The 18,312-nt window shown below is 42.3% G+C and overlaps 4 protein-coding genes across 15 annotated transcripts; 2 read left to right on the plus strand and 2 right to left on the minus strand.

Annotated features, from left to right (window-relative positions):
* Nucleotides 1-1,563: 1,563 nt before the first annotated feature.
* On the minus strand, nt 1,564-6,742 carry LOC129594650 (uncharacterized). The gene is made up of 4 exons (XM_055491413.1): nt 3,149-6,742; nt 2,993-3,070; nt 2,822-2,928; nt 1,564-2,759 (listed from the first exon to the last, which is right to left on the minus strand). The coding sequence occupies exons 1-4, from the start codon at nt 3,261-3,263 to the stop codon at nt 2,217-2,219; spliced, it is 843 nt and encodes a 280-aa protein (XP_055347388.1). The 5' UTR covers nt 3,264-6,742; the 3' UTR covers nt 1,564-2,216.
* Nucleotides 4,777-7,025, plus strand: LOC129594645 (E3 ubiquitin-protein ligase XIAP-like). The gene is made up of 2 exons (XM_055491398.1): nt 4,777-5,377; nt 6,847-7,025. Exons 1-2 carry the CDS (start codon nt 4,777-4,779, stop codon nt 7,023-7,025), a joined length of 780 nt encoding a protein of 259 aa, XP_055347373.1.
* On the minus strand, nt 6,939-8,446 carry LOC129594651 (histone-lysine N-methyltransferase SETMAR-like). The gene has a single exon (XM_055491414.1). The coding sequence runs from the start codon at nt 8,210-8,212 to the stop codon at nt 7,040-7,042; it is 1,173 nt and encodes a 390-aa protein (XP_055347389.1). The 5' UTR covers nt 8,213-8,446; the 3' UTR covers nt 6,939-7,039.
* Nucleotides 8,447-9,603: 1,157 nt separating this feature from the next.
* Nucleotides 9,604-18,264, plus strand: LOC129594648 (uncharacterized). 12 transcript variants are annotated; one of them, XM_055491409.1, is made up of 5 exons: nt 10,572-10,843; nt 11,618-12,999; nt 13,112-13,190; nt 13,261-17,280; nt 17,486-18,264. In XM_055491409.1, the coding sequence occupies exons 1-2, from the start codon at nt 10,627-10,629 to the stop codon at nt 12,466-12,468; spliced, it is 1,068 nt and encodes a 355-aa protein (XP_055347384.1). In that variant the 5' UTR covers nt 10,572-10,626; the 3' UTR covers nt 12,469-12,999; nt 13,112-13,190; nt 13,261-17,280; nt 17,486-18,264. The 12 variants fall into 12 exon arrangements, 11 of the variants coding, with proteins under 11 accessions (XP_055347387.1, XP_055347384.1, XP_055347377.1 ...); XM_055491402.1 differs by having other exon boundaries at nt 11,618-15,409; nt 15,469-17,280; XM_055491407.1 differs by having other exon boundaries at nt 11,618-15,409; nt 16,695-17,280.
* Nucleotides 18,265-18,312: the final 48 nt, after the last annotated feature.

Below are 18,312 nucleotides of genomic sequence, written 5' to 3' on the forward strand. Positions count from 1 at the left end.
CTGGTAAGTAGGATTTGTAAAAAATTGAATAAAGAAATATTTAAAATGGTTTCAAAAAACAAGAGATAAAATGTTTCAATTTTTTATAGAAATTATACAGAGAATTCGCCGGGATTTGCTTAACAGTCCGGCCGTTCGGAATCAAGCGTGGTATTCGGCTATTAACGGGACATGCCAGCTTTTGGTAAGTTTATCTATTCTTACGATAAGTAAAATTAATTGACATACCATAAACCAGTAAATTGAAATAAAAACATTTTTTCTATATAAGTTACATTATTTGTTTTCTGTAGGGTGCCTTACAATTTCTTCGTGATGCCAATGCCATCGTCTTCATTGACCCTCCCCCCACGTATGCTCAGCTCTTCCCATTTGTTGCTGAAGCCCCACCGCCCTACCAGTTGCAGCCCACGTATCCAACCAACTACTCACCCCCACCACCGTTCCCGAACAGCCCTGCATTACCTTCCCCAGGCGACGTCATATTCACTAACATGGATGACGATGTGGAGGAGGAACTAGCCTTTTCCGTGTCACGGGGACCTGCTACCCCACTGCCGGAGGTAGCTCCCATGGTGTACAGCCCTTGCTCTCCATCCCCAACCCCATCGCTGCCACAACTCGTGGGGTACAGCCCTCGCTCCCCTTCTCCATCGCTGTCACCTGTGTCGATGAATTTGGAGCGACGCCTTTCTAGCCCAGCGCCTCAAAATTGTTGAGCTGTGGATCGTGTGGTCAGAATGCGGGTGCCTCCACCATCTCCGCGACAGCCTTCCACTTCCAACCTGATTCGCCTAACTACTCCTGACCTGTCTCCACTTCGCAGCCGCCCGTCGGTAGGCCGTCACCCAGGCCCCCGACGCCGTTCGTCAACTCCACCAACTCCACGCCAGCCTTCCAATTCCAATACGCTCTCGCTGATTACGCCAACCCCAATGCCTAGGTCAGACCCATTCCAATCCCACATTATGAATGCTCCACACCGTCGACGCAGCCGCCCATCAACTCCCCACCATTCGGCGCACGCTGTCTCGCCTGCGACCATTTCGCGGCTGGTTGTCGACGACATCAGTCTGTGTCGCTACATCCTCGACCCAGATTCGCCAACTATTTTCGATAGAATCCAGCGCATCCAGGACTCGCCGACCGACCACTTCTACGAAGAAATCTACGCTCCGAAGCGTTCGGCTGATCCAGGTAACGATTCGGCTCCTCGCCGCTTCCGCCGCCACTAAACCTTGTCGGATCATTTCACTTTTTTAAAAAAATTCGCCGCATTTTTTTTGTTTTTTTTTGTTTTTTTTTTGTTTTTTTTTGGTAAGTTCGCTGCAATGTTTTGTCAGTTAATAATTTTTTGTTGTTTGCATGGTATAGTATGTACTTTGACACTGGGGCTCTCTGTTTAGTGTCTTTATCGTACAGGTTTAGCCTGAAACTGTATAAATGAACCGTGTTTGCTTTGTACTAGTACGAATGTTGTGTGTAATCAACTGTGCATGCTTTAGTGTATCGGGATTAGCATTAAACTGTGTTTGTCATCAGTTCTGAGTAAGTTCTGTCTAATTTGTGTCTAGTACAATAGTTTAGCCTGTTTTCAGTGTATGAGCTTATTCAATGATAGAGCCCAAACAATTAAACAAAGTTATTATTCCTTAGAAATTATTCTGCATTGAGTAAAGGTAGAATGTCGTTGAGTATTTCAACCATCTTTTGTTATCCACTGGGTATAAAAGAAGAGCCAGATATTAATCCTGGTTTACTAGGTCAAGCATTCTTTGGATTTTTGTTTCGAAGATAATGTCATCCTGGTTCGTCGCGACAGTGTTAGCCCGGGTTTTTGTTCTCCGCCTGGCCTCGCTCCGCTCGGCCGCGGCTTCGACTTGGCGCGCGCGCGCCTCGTCTTAAACTTTTCCTTTTTTCCCTTTCTTCTTTTTTTTTTTTTTTTTTCTCTCTCTCTCATCTCTCTCTCTCTCTTTTTCTTTAACTTTTCTATAACCTAACTACTATATCAAAGACATGATAGCTATTTTCTCAGCGACATTTATTCCCATGTAAAATCCCATAAGAACACAGAAAAGTCCATCACAAAAAAACAAGCAGTTTATTATCATACAATGTTCTAAAAAAGTCCTTAACACAAAACAAAAACACAGTTTTATTGTTGAACTCAGCTTAAAGAAGCAGAAAAACATACGCAATAACCACACACACACATTCTAATTGAACTTAAAGTTAACAGATGGCATCCAAGTGTCATTGAAATCAAAAGAATGCAGTGAGACAGGTCCGTCATCCAGTACCATCTCCTCCAACTCCGCAGTCAACTGTTGAACAGGCGTAGGCTCACCCCAAATGCTGCTGAAGTCCATGGTGCGCTCACCCTCCGCAATAGAGTCGTCCAGTGTGATGACCTCGGAGCAGCTAGGGAAGACGAGGCGAGGCGTAGGCGGGTCAAGGGTGATGACTTCGGAGCAGCTGGGAAAAGTGAGGCGAGGCATGGGTGGAATCACAGGCTTAGCCTTCGACTTCACCAAAGGCTTAGCCTTCGGCTTCACCATCGACTTAGCCTTCGGCTTAGACACAGGCTTAGCCTTCGGCTTAACCACGCGCTTCACCTGAGGCTTGGCCTTTGGTTGAGCCTTACGCTGAGCCTTTGGTTTAGCTTTACGATACGAGAGTGGCGGCTCTGGCAGCTCAGCAACGTAATTCCAGGCACGCGCGTTAACAAACAAACCAGGGCACAGAGCGTCAATCAGATTCTAAAGATGAAAAATCTATAATAGGTTTTCAAAAAATGTTTATCTAATTTATTAAATAATACCTCTAGCAGCTGCAACCAATCCATCAGGTCACGGTGATCCTGACCAATGCCCTTAACCCACGTGTACTCAGCCTTCAACGCCACACGAAGTACAGTGCTTACAATATCTAATGAAAATAAAATAAAAATTAGAAATATAATCAAACTTAAAAAACAATAATTAAAACATACCCTTGAAATGCTGAGCTTGTTTAACATTCTCTTCATCCGATCTCGACTGCCATATCTTAAGGTATTGCATAATTTCATCTATAGAAAATAAATATTTTTATTTTTTATTTTTTTAAATTTTTTTCAAAAGAAAAATTAGATTAAAGGTCAACTTACCAGCTTGCTTGATGGACCAGTTGACGTAGTGCTGCCGGTTGACAAATAGGAACATGTGAGGAGGCATGGGGTGGGCCAAAATGGCTGCACGCTTGGCATAACTAAGACGAGGCATGGTAAAGGATCCGAGGAACTGCTAAACAACTAAAAAACTAACTGAAAAAAGCAGGCAAAGCGGTTGAATAATCCAGGCAATGGTGGTAATCCAATGGAGAAAAGTAAACTGTTGGAATGAAGTAAAAATGCCCGGTCGCGGCGTTTATATAACCCGAAACCAAACGAAGTTCCAACTTTCGATATCCAGAAAATCGTACTATCTATTGTCTGATATCGTTGTATGATGACGTTATGTTAACTGAATACAGTTAACTAGACTAACTTTTAGCGTACAGACCAAGAACCAACCAAAAACCATCTCGAAAACAATGAAAGACTGAAACGCGCTAATATCAGACAGAAACCGAGGTAGGCGTATCTAGGCAAGCAACTACCAATAAAAATCGTCCCGAAAACAATGATTGACCGAAACGCGCTAATATCAGACAGAAATCCAAACTACCAATAAAAATCAAGCTGAAAACAATGAAAGACTGAAACGAGCTAATATCAGACAGAAACCAAATGGGCGTTACTAGATACCTCCCCTTCCCTAAGCGACTGTACCTAACTCCCTACCACATACGCCCTAACTATACTTACTCAGCCTGGCCTCACTCCGCTCGGCCACGGCAGGAGACCTCCCGCGCACACGCCGAGAGAACAGTGACATAGGGGCGGTCCTCGCTACGCTCGGACCGCTGCCTTGTTTAGTTAGCTAACTGAATTGCATAGTAGTGATTGTTCTAACAATTGAAAGTTTTGTTGATATAATACCTTATTATATGTTGACCTAGAAAAACAAGTATTGTATTTCTCGACAGACAGAAGAACCCAGACTAATGTGTCTAGACGAGAACAAAAACCCGGGCTAACACTGTCGCGACGAACCAGGATGACATTATCTACGAAACAAAAATCCAAAGAATGCTTGACCTAGTAAACCAGGATTAATATCTGGCTCTTCTTTTATACCCAGTGGATAACAAAAGATGGTTGAAACACTCAACGACATTCTACCTTTACTCAATGCAGAATAATTTCTAAGGAATAATAACTTTGCCTAATTGTTTTGGGCTCTATCATTGAATAAGCTCATACACTGAAAACAGGCTAAACTATTGTACTAGACACAAATTAGACAGAACTTACTCAGAACTGATGACAAACACAGTTTAATGCTAATCCCGATACACTAAAGCATGCACAGTTGATTACACACAACATTCGTACTAGTACAAAGCAAACACGGTTCATTTATACAGTTTCAGGCTAAACCTGTACGATAAAGACACTAAACAGAGAGCCCCAGTGTCAAAGTACATACTATGCCATGCAAACCATCTTGTATGCGGTAACACCATAACCGACCAATACTCTACCCTTACGGTATAACAAGAGGTTGGCCTTCGTACTAATGATCCAATAGCTGGTAACCACACTGTTTTGGAGGTGTGGTCTTGAATCGTCGCAGTCCCAAGACACTATATAAACCCCAGCCACCCATTGCAGGTGTTCAGTTGACTGTCAAAATGGATATGACACTGATCAGCAATCGCTTCAACAGTTTTGAAAACTGGCCGGACCAGTCGCTCGCCCCTAGAGAACTGGCAAGCCAGGGGTTTTATTATCAAGGGGTGCATGACGAAATTCACTGTGCATACTGTGGCTATATTATGGGTGACTGGGTGAACTCACGGTACAAACCATACTACCGACACCGCTTAGCCCGTCCAGACTGTGTAAGGGGTGAAGATGAGAGAATACTACTTCCGTTTTCACCGGCAATGAAAGACTACAAGGCACGTTTCGCTACTTACGCTGATTGGCCAGCAAACAAACATCAGCATCCCAGGGATATGGCTGCGGCCGGCTTTTATTATGAAGGCAGGGATGATCGTGTACGCTGTTTTCACTGTGGAGGTGCACTACATGCTTGGGAGAAAGACGATGCCCCGTGGGAGGAGCACGCTTGGACTTACCCAAAGTGTCCGTATCTTATACAGACAAAAGGCTTAGCATTCATCAGTGACATTCGGAAAAAACGCAAAGAAGCCGAAACAACGTGTTGTGTGCTATTGCGAAAAGCACCGCCAGCTACGCCGTCCGAAGATCCCAAAGAGAAGTTGAGCTGTAAAGTTTGCTACGAGAATGATTCTGAAATCATGTTTAGACCCTGCGGTCATTTAGTTTGCTGCGCAAAATTTTCAAGCAAGCTGCTACTGTGTCCGATTTGTCGGGGTGTTATTTTCAATAAGTGTTGGGCTTTCTTCTGTTAGATTGTGTGGTATTTCATGTTCATTCATGTTCATACAAAAAGAGGGTGGGGAAAAATAAACAAAAGAAAGGGGAATTCAAATCGGCTCCAAACCGGTTCGACTGAAAACCGGACCGAAACCGAGCCGAACCGGACCGAAACCGAGTTGACGGTAGACTAGCGGCATATCTTCTGGTATATATATAAAAGCATCGTTCGATATTCATGAGTTTCAGGACCGTAACAAAACAACCTAGATAACGTTCCGGTGCAATTAAATTAAGTTCAGCGGGGTGAGCCCTGCATACGAGTACACGGGAAAACTCATAAAAATTATCGAGGAAGTAAAAGGCATACGGTAATATGACGCATATAAAGCGCTGCATGGTTTTTCCGGGCGAAATTACTGTTTAAAGTAGGTGAATCAAGAATATTTCTACTTAGATAAATGACCACTTATACAGTAACACACAAAGTATAATGTTAATGCAGAGTACGACAGCATTCATGCCTATAAACATATAAAACACCTCAACAATTTTCGCCGTAACAATTACACATGCACATACAGTAATACAAAGCATATGCGATGGCCGAGTATCTTATGTTTTGCGTAAGAAAAAGAGGAACCACACTGAAATTTCCAGAAAAATTAGGAAAACTTTTTTTAATCCAATAAGTGTACGCTAGCTGCTGCGAAGTCAAGTCCACTACGGTTTACGAGTAGCACAAAGCAACAAACTACATAACATGTACACGGCAAACGTAACAAGACGCTGTACCAGCGTTTGGGAGTGCGTGAAAGTAGAACTTCCCCTAGCTGCAAGTGCAGATATACGAAATTTAGGCTTTGTATTATACCAGCACACTTTCTTTATGTTTGTGGATGTCATTCAAGATGTGTTGATAAAATGAGACCTTTCTATTAGTTTTGAACATTATTGTCCGATTCCCGGATTGCATAATCATAAATGTTAACAGTAGCCATAAGGAAATCTATGCAGAATCAGCTGAAAACGGCAGCAGATATATTTCCGGACATAGCCGACAGAAGTTCTCAAAAATCACCGTTGACATACTTAACAAATTTACGAAAGCTGTTTGAAACAAAACATTTAAAAATAAAATGTTAATTTTACTACCTACGCTGCAGTTTTGCCGAAAGTGTGAAAATGGTTTACTGCATGATATACAGATAGCGGTTTGCTTTAGCAAACACCTTTAAGCAGAAAATCATGCATTAGAGGTTATTTTTCTTCGATGTGCGATTTTAAAATTGATTTGATGCAAACCGGTAAGTTGAAAGTCGATTTAGGCCTAATACGGTAAGAATGTATTGTTGCAGGTGACGCTGATGAGGAAATTCCGTCCGCACTGTGTCTGCTGCCTTGTTTCGACAAACTGGCACATGGAGATATCATCCGCATTTTCTGTAGCAACAGAAAAAAAGTGTACTTATACAAAGGGCACTCCAAAAGTAAGTTTCCCTATTTTATATCTTTTGATGCGACCAAGTATCTTTAATTGTTACAATTTCTTTATTCAAAGTAATCACCTCTGGCCTCAATGCATTTTTTACACCGGACTAACCAATCATCAAAAACATCAGAAAACCCGTCAACAGAAAGACTTCGAAGAGCATTTGCCACGGCAGCTTCCGTGTCCATTGAATTTTTATAGTGGTTTCCCCTTAATAAATCTTTCATTTTCCAGAACAAAAAAAAATCACAGGGACTAAGATCTGGACTGTAAGGAGGGTGAGGTAGTAATCTGATCTTTCGTTTCTTTAAATAATTTTTTGTCAGTCGAGCAGTATGGGCACGCGCATTATCATGATGAAGCAGTTGAAAGCGCATATTCGACTTCCCGATTTTCTTCCGCAGCTTCTCCAGCGTTTTACGAACACAGACTTGAGTATAAAACTGCGCAGTTACTGTCCTTCCCTCAGGTATCCGAGTGATATTTATTATGCCGTTTGCGTTAAAGAAAACAGAGAACATAGTCTTCTCAGCGAATCGATCTTTACGAACCTGGACTGATCCCTTCTTCCCTTTTTCGATCCACTCCCTCGACTGACGTTTCGTTAGCGGATCCCAGTGATAAACCCATGTTTCATCACCAGTAAAGATCTCAGATAAACGACGACGAGGATAATTCTTGCAGCGCGCCAACAGATCCCGACAGAATTTCACACGTGCCCGTTTTTGGCTCTCCGTTAGCGTATGCGGGACGAACTTGGAAACAATTTTCCTCAAATTCAGATGTTCATGCAAAATCGTCGCCACTGCCTGCGCACCAAGGCCAAGTTCGTTCATAATCTGTTGAAATGTAATTCGAGGATATTTGTGGACAAGATCGCTCACACGGGAAATATTTCGAGCATTGACCGCTGTCCGTGGTCTTCCTGATCTTCCCTGATCTTCCACAATTTTTCGCCCATCACGGAATTTTCTGTACCACGTTCTAATAGTCTGTATCGATGGACAGCACTCTCCGAAAACTCCCTTAATTTTTGCAAAACAAGCCTTACAGTCTGAACCGTGTGAAAATTCAGAGAAGATAACCGCGCGAATATTTTCCTTCGTAAAAGGCATTTTGTAATTAAACACGTGGAAATTGGTGTAAAAGTGACTGGCAATAAACAAATGCCACAAATAGCCAGTGGTTAACTGGCTCACCAGGTGTGCATGAGTCATTGCACCACTGACCATTGTTGATAATGCTGTACAATACTTACCTCTAATAACTTCGCATCAAAAGATATAAAATAGGGAAACTTACTTTTGGAGTGCCCTTTGTATATATTCGTTAGCAAAAACTCGGTACGGCGAATGTTTTTTGCAGTTCTGATAATTTTAAATTCACGACCCCGGCAGTGCGACCGGGTTATCATAATGTGGAGTCTTAAATTCAAAGCGATCGGACGCGATAATTGTAGAGATAGTGATAGCTTACTAACCGGGACAGGAGACAATATTCACCGACGCATATCCGGGTGACGGGGCGCCACTGACGAATCCAATAGAAACCAGGTTATAAAATCCCAGTTTCTTGCACAGGAGCAGTCCCAGACGATCGGGCGAGTTACGAAGTGTGGTATTGGACGAGCAGGTTTTCCACCATGTGTTGTATGTTGGTGCGTAGCCTGAGACTTGACCGGTTTGACGATTGCCACCTTCCTCCGTTATCGCGGGTTGTGCCCAGCGAATTTGCAACTTAAATTTATAGTACGGCACTATGAACTTATACTTCAAAGCGCGCACTTGATAACCAGTATAGTAGCAATATTAAAAGCAGTTGAAAAAATTAATTAACAGAAATACTAACCTGCGAATAAACACAGTGCGTGTTAAACATCACGAAGATGACAGCTAACATTTGATAGGTCCACATGATAGACTGGATTCTATGTGAAGTTGTTAATTAACGCATTCGATGAGATAGGAGATCTGACAAATCGCACTTTATTGCTAACGAAAATCTACAAAATTCTATAACCTATATCGACGAAAGTCTAAACATGAGTGCCTTAAACGAAATAAGGGGGGATCCATAAATTACGTACGCAGCGAACCAGGGAGGGACGGTTCCAAAAAACGTGACAAGCTGTGACGGCCCCGGCGAACCCAGGGGGGAAGTGGTGGGCAGCTCCATGTGTTACGATTGAGCGGACCAGGGGGGAGGGGTCAAGCAAACGTGACGGACCGCTACGAAGGGGGAGGGAGGGGTGAAAAAACCGTGGTTTTCTGCGTACGTAATTTATGGATGCCCCCTAAAGGTAATTATCGCAACAGTCCTAGAGAAACTTAAGTTAGGTATATCACCGGTTATGTGATACATATGTATTTTCCAAAAAGCCACACAACGCGAGTTACGCGACATACGCAGAGTGCTTACGGAAGTGCGCATTGGGACTGATAACCGCTACAAGCTTTACTGCGTCCTTTCAAAATGTTATCGGATGTCCTTTAGCAGAGCTATTCAACGCTTATTATTAACTACGCAGCAACGACAGGAACTAGATTAATTTTTATTGCTTTATCCGGCTTCATATACGAGTATTGACACTCGATAGTTCGATAAACATGGATGACATAAGCGAAGTAGTGATATTAATATACTGCTTTACCACATTGCGGAAGTTACAGAATAGGCAAAAAATGATAACTTTATGGCGAATCATCATTGCCATTGTCGTCGTAATGTCTAGAAAACGCTCTAGCATCGTGGGTTTCCCCCGAATTATTTCGAGGGAAATTAGAATACATACTCTTATTTTGTCCACTGGTTATCAATACATACTCTTATTTTGTCACGCAAGGCTGCCCTAACCGAACAGTTTGTACATGGACAGTCTCCTCGCTTTGAAAAGACAAATCCTTTAAATCCTCTCAAAATAGCCAATCATTCTGAAACTGATCAGATGCCGTTAGGGATACTGATCAGATGCCGGCGGTAATGGTGGTGCGGATGGTGATAACAGCGGTGACGCTAACGATCAAAGTGGGGAAACAGAACAGACCACAGCGGAAATTATGTCGGCGGGAAAGGCGGTGCTGCTTACAATGAAATTTCTGTGGCCACGGCGGTCCGACGCCTGCACGGTAGCCGACGTATGAGTATTACTCAAGACGACTTAAGTTCATGCATGGAAGAGGCGGATACCGCGATAACGGTGGATAGAATGGTCTGTGAATACTGTTAATAATAATCTTCATAAAATACAGATATATTATGGCTTTTGAGCATGTTTCCAGCATTTATAAGGGGTTTTCCAAACAGATCTGAGTTGGTTTCGAACTTTTGGTTTCTAGGCAGAACGTAGGTTCTGCATCTGTTTTAATAAAAGTCCTTTTCATTGCACTGCATATAAAATTATGTTCTTCGGCAACCAAGAGGGAAAGAATTTCAGCTACTGTTCCGTGATAGTTCGGTGATAGTCTATAAAGTAAAAAAACGCTTGTTACCAAGCACCACATCAGTTCCTATAAAAACTTGTGTCGTACAAGGACGACAAGCGAGTCGCATAGTACTTACAGTATGCGTGGCGCACTCAAACATATGGAAAAATACCGAAACCGCTACACTTTGGTGCACTTTTTGCAGATCTTCATTAATTTTTAAAATGTACGCAGTCTGCAAAGCGCTAAGCTCCTGTTCTATAATCCGTAACCGATGTACACGAAAGGTTATTTCGCGTTTATTTTGGATTGTTACACTGTTACTATTTTTTAATTTTGTTCTCTCTGTCGCTTGCCCTGTTAATTCTAAAGGGGGACACGGTATAACCGCTGACACATTTACCACAATGCAGTATTATGATACAAATCCCACGGAAACAGGTACACAGAAACTTTATAATAAGGTGTATTTAAATCTGCAATGTCAACAGGCCAAAGAACCCCCATCAATCCATGTGCAGAAGATACAGAGATACATACTTGACTAGATTCTGTAGACAGATTACAGTAAGTAATGCGCAATTGAATGTATCGCTGCCTTTATATTTGTATTAAATAAATGGTGATCTAAATCTTCGCTCTTAATTTCAGAAATAACATGCAAGTTGGCACCTCATTATTAAAACTCTATTTCATGCATGTACTATTCTAGTACGAGATTGTACGACGTAAAAGTGTAAACTATACGGAATTTATGTGGAAGTATGTTTTGTTAGGTGAAGCATAATGACGCAGATGAAACGTAGTTAAAGTCAGTTTAACAAAAATAAGAAAAATGGGTCTGAAAACGCTGCCAAAGGCTTTTTCGTGGTTTAATTGATAGTTCTAGCATTATAGAAAGGCGATCCTGCAAATCTGCTTTGAGTCATTACTGTGGCATATTTTCCAACAGTTCTTGTTAGCGCTTACTGTACTGCAAGAAAACTTTCTGAGATCCGGACAAAGCGTCGTAAAGTTTTCTCAGACCTGAAAATCAAAACATTAAAAAGCGTTTATCATAATTTCGCGCAGCCAGCAAGCAATATCGAAACTCCAAGAGTCATTAGGCATTTACTACTATTAATGCGAATAGGACATCTTACGTATTTAACTTGAGAACGATTTTTGAAGCCCAACAGTTTACGTGATATTAAATTTTGCATTGCATATTTTTAGTGTTGCGTCAATTAGACGGAGCTGTCGCAGCTAGCGGAAACACAGGGATAGTCGTATTGAAAAATACTTCTGAGCCCTTGCATTACCCTCCCGTTGATATTAGGCCAACAGACGTGGTGATCCGGGTACCCGAAGGCGAGAGTGTGAGTCTTCAGTGTGGTCGCAAAACACCTGGCTACACTTTGCCCGAAGTCTTGATTAGATTCAACGGGAAACTGTTAAACTTTACGGATGTCAAGCATGTTGACTGGCGAGAAGCACACTACCACTGCTGCAGACTGTCATCACGCGAGAAACAACCGAAAGCGGAAGACATCCAGATTATTAGGAATGAAGACTATAACACTACTGGCGCGTTTCAGATAAAACTGACACATTTAACGCATGCCCACGCAGGTGTATACGAATGCCTGGGTACGAATGGCACCGAGATTGTTGTAACCAAACGGTTTGTGGTCAGTCCCCTCCTTTTTCGCAACCAAGTGTTTCAACCGGGCATGAACGTCAGCGCTGTTGTTGGAGAGCCGGCGCAGCTAGCCTGTTCAGTTCAGTTCAACACTATGTCGGGAAAACTTCGAGACTTCGACGCGCGGTTCATTTGGAGAAAGGACAAATATCTGATGCATGCTTTGGGTGTGCCATCTTTTCGAAAGGCCGTAATTATGCCGCCTGGTTGGAATGGACTAATCAGTGCTCAGATTGATCATTCCATTTGCGAATGTCACGACGCATTGATGTTCCATGACGTGCGACCGGACGATGCTGGGTTATATCAGTGCTTTTTTAAGATAGACGATGTATTCGACGAGTGGGTTGTACAAAATATCTACCTGCATGTGAACATGCTTTGAATTCAGTTAACCATTGACCATTGGTAAACTATAAATGTACCGTTCCTTCTAATTGACGACGCTCTTATAGGTAAAACTGTGAAGACTGAAGGACAAAAATTAGTGCCAGTACTCCCCAATATCGGCATTGTTGTAAGTCGGTAAAAATTCCTTGTGCCCAAATCATTCCAAATTGACCCGATGGGAGAGTACCATAGATTAAATCCGGAATGAGCCGGTCCACTCAAAAAACGCACAATGTTAGCCGCCAAGTAAGTGTGGCATACCGTTGCGGCAAAACGACAACGGCGACAAAACGGTTTCGCTGCTAGCGCCACCCAGGTCCAGCTGGTTCAGCTGGTCCGGGGTCTTGCGGCATGAAGAAATTTACCGGCGAACCGGCGTAGGTGAAGATGACAAACTTTGCGTCAGATATATGGGCAGCGTGCGATGAGCATTGGACGAGGAAGTAAACGAGATCAACGGTGATGGATGGAAGGAGCAGGATGCCGGAATCGTTTCTCCACTTTTGCAACCGGTGGATCTTTGAACGTACAAATTATAATTAATGCTTTGTTGCTCATTTCAGCGCAGAGATATCGCGACAATTGCTTGGAGTTTTGTAACGATAGCGTTCGTATTTATTGATGCGGGTTTGGTACAGGCGAAGCCGCTCCTTCAAAGACCCTTAGTTGACGAGCTGACCAAAACATGGAAAAGCTTCCGAAAGTACTCGTGCCAAGGTTGCTTTTTCGCATTATGTCGCCATAAAAGATCTAAAAAACAAATTGAAAAATGTGCTCCCACCCGCAGATGCTGCAAAGGAGGTGCGGGACTACCGATTAGCTATGCGCCTCTGTGACAGTACCTCGTTATCCATGAAAAACACGCTGGCGCGCTCTGGGTAATTTTCAAATTACCTGGTCATAACTTTTATGGAACAACATAAGGCCTACTAGAGTAGAGTAGGGTTGCTGCAATTTTTCTCACCTCCCACTCAGGACAGACTGCAATAAAAGTTTAAACTATGTAAACAATGGAAAACTGTTGATGATTAGGTGTCACGTTTCAACGCTAGATAGCATAATTAATTTTATTTTACTCAAACTATAAATAATGAACAAGATTTTATAAAAGAAGTTGTGGCCGTCGCTGCAATTAATAGTTCTTTTGATAAGATTTGCGGCTTAACTGATATTTACTGGCAAGCATCCTTTCGGGCATTATAGACTATAGAGTGCACTGGCAGAACAAGGTTCTTTGCACTGCCAGCGCAGTTTCCAGGCACCAACTGGGCCAGTGAAGAGTTCCTGCAATGATGCAGTGCTTTATAAATCGTAAATGCTGTCAAAACTCACCAGGGCACATTTTCCGGGTCCAAATTCAGAAAAATCTGATCTTTGGCAGAAACATAGTATACCATCTTAGTATATTTAAAAAAATAATTTCAGCTGCTGGCACGCAAAGGGCGTGGCCAAACAAAGTTAATAAGTAAGTAATAGTACATACTATTGCACTGCACTAGTGCAGTACTCTAACAGCTGTTTGTATCAGTGTAATAATAATAAATCAGGAAATTTTCATTTTTTGCCGAATGACAGTGTACGACTGTAGCACGCTTAAAAATATTTAACTTAATTATTTATGAGAAGTTCGGGAGCACACTGCAGACAGTGAGGAAAAGTAAAATCCAGAATTGAAATACAGTGGCAGTATGTGGTACTTACTGTTGCAGTACCGCAAAGAATCGCAGCTACAGGATGGTTTTTCTACTGTGTCGTCTTAACGTTTGCAGATGAAATTTTTCATTAATCATAATGTGGCAAAGTACTACGTTTCTGCAAGAGGTGAAACTTTTTTGATCTGCTGTTATTTTATAAAAAGCCTGTGCGGGTATTGCGCTAGTGCATTGTAATAACATGCAGTATTACTCGCTTATTAATTTTTGTTTGGCCACGCCCTTTGGGTGTCAGCAGCTGAAATTATTTTTTAAAATATACTACGATGGTATACTATGTTTCTGCCAAAGATCAGATTTTTTTTAATTTGGACCCGGAAAATGTGCCCTGGTCAGTTGTATTAGTAGTAGTACTACTACTGCCGTACTTTGGTTGCGTCACAATGCTATTTTGCTCTACAAAATTAATTAAAAAATCAGGTGAACTACTTAATACACAACGTAAACAATGTGTACCTAATTTTCGCTGCCCGAAGCACTGGTATCACGCAATCGTATCCATTAATCAGCAAGATAATTTGCTTAATGGCGATGCCACAAGCGGCGGAAGTTGCAGCCGTATTACTAGGCAGTATACAGAAATGCCACACCTGCTTGGGAAATGAGTGGCAAAACTGTCACCGGCGCAGCACAACGGCCGGGATACCAACTCCTTCTCCCTCCAGCGTCTATGATTTCGCGCATACCGTTGTTTAATTAACGCTTTCCCATTGAGTCGGTTTCTTATGATAAGCGGCGGTTTTAATTTACGCGGTGCGCAAAAGCGGTTGTGTAATGCCGGCCAGGGCGAAGATCGGTTGCTTTCTTTTAATTTTTAAAGGAATTTTCGCGCAGTGTACTGCATTCGCACTGCTGTAGATTTGTCACACCATAATGTTCCTATCACTAAACTGGACTCATGCACCTAGCCGCAGTGCAATCCCTCAGCCGAATTATTTCGCTTGGAACCGTTCTTTGGCGGAAAATGTTACGGCACACTTTCCGCTGAACTTCAGCGGTGAATTATCGTTATGGTATGCGGTGTCCATGGTGTTCTGCATCCTGGGCGGTACGTTGTCGGTCATGTTAACGGGGGCTGTGTGGAAGCAATGGAAACGGTCCAGGCTGAGCAACCACCACAGTGGGACGAGGCTACTGATTGTTCATGCCACCGGAGTCGAAATGTTGATGTGCTGTCTATGGGCACCGATTACCTTCACCCAAGTTTACTACGGACAGTATCCAGTAAGGCGCATTTTTTGTAAATACCTTTTCAAATTACGTATAACAACGTCAGTACACAGAGCTGCCGCTTCACTGAAAAGAAAAATTACCACAGTCGTGCCTCGTGCGTCCGGCGCACTTCCTAGTTCCTACCGGATGCTCTTGCACGTTCCCTAGAATCGGTCGACAACATCCACCAGACTGCATAGATGCTGAGTAAAAATGGAAGCCTTTGGGATATAATTGTCTTGTTGACAATTTTTATGCAACCGCTTCCTTTTTCTAGACGGTATCACGACGGTATGGTCATCTGTAGTCATGTGACATTTAAAATAAAAATTTTATAGAAAACAGAACAGCCTTCTTTGACAAAAGTTCAACGGTACCCAAAAACTAGCGGGTTTATCGCGTTCACTGAATTTGAATTGGCCAATGTCAAAAGCAGGAAGGACATTTCAGAGAAAAAAAATCTAAGAAGAAGGAAATTTTCTGGAGTCAAAAGGAGGAAAAAAATTTTCACTATCAAAACATTTCCAACATATTTGTTTGCAGCTGTGTAAATGTTTATGAACATACAGAGGCGTTTAACCGAATGTCTTACAAAGATAAGTTTTAACAGAACTCCCCATGTTTTTAACTTAACTCTCGGTTGCGCTAACCCTAAGATATACGAGTATACTTGGCATGATGGCACAGACATCATACGTGACAGCAAACATGCAGCATCATCGAAAAAGAATTAATTATAGAAGTTCTCAAAATAACAAAGAAACAAATCCCAAATTTTACAAGGTACTTAACTACTTATATAAGTAAAAAAACCAGCCTTCGGGAAAACAAAAAACAACACCAAAACACGAGTAAATTGTGTTGTGCTCTAACCAGCATCAACGTAAAAAGTCAACTACAACAAAATCGTTTTGCTGAGTAGTATTCCGGTTGCTGAAATACCGTGAATTAAAATGGGCTAAATGGACGCGCGTAATCATGAATCACACATCTGGCAAGTAAGCACCTAGCTAAAGTTTCTGTTATGCAGTTATCCGAAAATTTCCTTCCTCCCTTTGATTTGGCCTTTGGAGCTTAATCTAAAAGACTACGACAACAAACCCCTCCAGCGAACCCATTTTAAATAACAACAATAACAATAACAAAATTTTAGATAACCAATTAAACCGATTAATAATTTGAGGTCATCGATTGGTACACTTTCAGTGTCAATCAGGTTGGCGTGCATTAAAAATTTAAGAACACATCTTGTTAAATCATTTAGAATACTGATCTAAAACTTGTACTCGTTTAAAAGTCAGCTCCACCGGTTGCACATTCATCCAGTTTCCCTTCGCCCTAACCCGTTCCATCGTATACTGGTCATCGGCTTTTCTGTCCCTCAACCGACTTATGGCCGTCTACTTCCCCGCGACTTATCGCGCACACTGCACACAACAGCGTGTCAGTCTGCTCATCATCGCCGTCATCTGGTTAATCTCCCTGGGCATTTTTCTCCCGGTGGCTGCCGGATGGGGATCGCAGTTCCAGACCCTGCCACCGCATAATGGCTGCGGCATCAAGTCCTTCACACCGCTGGCCAACTTGATTACTCAAGTAATATGCACGTACGTACCGTTATGCACGACGGGTGTTGTCTACGCCAGCATCATTGGATTTCTTGTATTTCAACGGATGACTAATCCTGCCGGCACCCGGTATCCGTTATTTCGGAGGCGCTCATTGCAGCTGGCATTTCTCTTGTTCTTCTCGGCTCTGTGGCACTGCGCCTGCTATTTCCCACAAGCCACATATACGGTGTTTGACCGGATACGTTGGTGCGCCATCCCGGGTTCGCATTATGGATACGGCTGATATTTATCCTGGGCTACGTTGGAAATCCGGTAAGCTTATGCTCGGATATCATAAGATGTATCTTGTAACAGCAGTTTTCGTTTTTTAATTCCACATTTTTTTAATTTTTTTGAAGCTTTAAAAATCCCTTTCTTATAGAAACACCGTTAATAAAATCACTCGCTACGTTTAAACGAAAACTTACCGTTTCTCGATACTTTCTAACAGAATGAACTTTTACTCACATTCTACTAGGTAATTTTCTTCGGAATGAATTATGAATATCGCTCCATTTGTGGAGCTCGGATTCGTTCGTTCCGCGCAAGCATACTGTCACTACCCAAAAAGTGGATCCCAAATTACATGATTCGGTTAAGATGCACGCTTTACGCAAGTCAAGAGTCCCGGCGGATTTCACCCGAAGGGCACACGTGTTCCCAGAACAGTTGAGGTATCCGAGTTCAGTGGCTATTCAAATTATTCAACCCGCGCTTGGGGATTCCATAATGTCTACAGTAGGTGTGGAGTATAGCGGTGATTATTTGTCTGCGTTGCAAGATGGATGCAAGTTCCGCATGCGTCAAACCCAAAACTGGGATGAAGGGTCCGGCGACAACCTATTGCTTCATTTTTGAAGTGGAAGTGCACATTGAACTTTTTTGTTTGGTGGATTGTTTCGGGTTTTCTCTGGATAAGTTTTTCCATAATGACGATTGTTTCCTTTCCGTACTATGAAGTTTTACAAAATTTGTATTACTTTTACTTTTATTGTTTCTTGACCACTGTCAGATGACGTATCATCATCGACGACACAAGCGCGCAGCATTGCATACCAACAAATCCCAATGGCAACCCTAATTTTTTTCATCAAGCGCTTTTTACGGGAGTAAAAAGGATTTTGGCGCTTTGCAGCTTTGCTTTAGCCGTTCGATTTCAGTTATTGTTCGCATAGCAGTCCCTGGACTGTCCACTAACTGATTTGAACTCTGAACGTCTAAAGTCATTCCTGAATTTATGGCTGAATTAAAATGTTTATCTGCACTTCCATGACTCGGCCTTTGCTTCGAGAGGTATTTCTCACG

Source organism: Paramacrobiotus metropolitanus, unplaced genomic scaffold, assembly GCF_019649055.1.
Source record: "Paramacrobiotus metropolitanus isolate TYO unplaced genomic scaffold, Prichtersi_v1.0 Parri_scaffold0000070, whole genome shotgun sequence".
Taxonomy (NCBI): domain Eukaryota; kingdom Metazoa; phylum Tardigrada; class Eutardigrada; order Parachela; family Macrobiotidae; genus Paramacrobiotus; species Paramacrobiotus metropolitanus.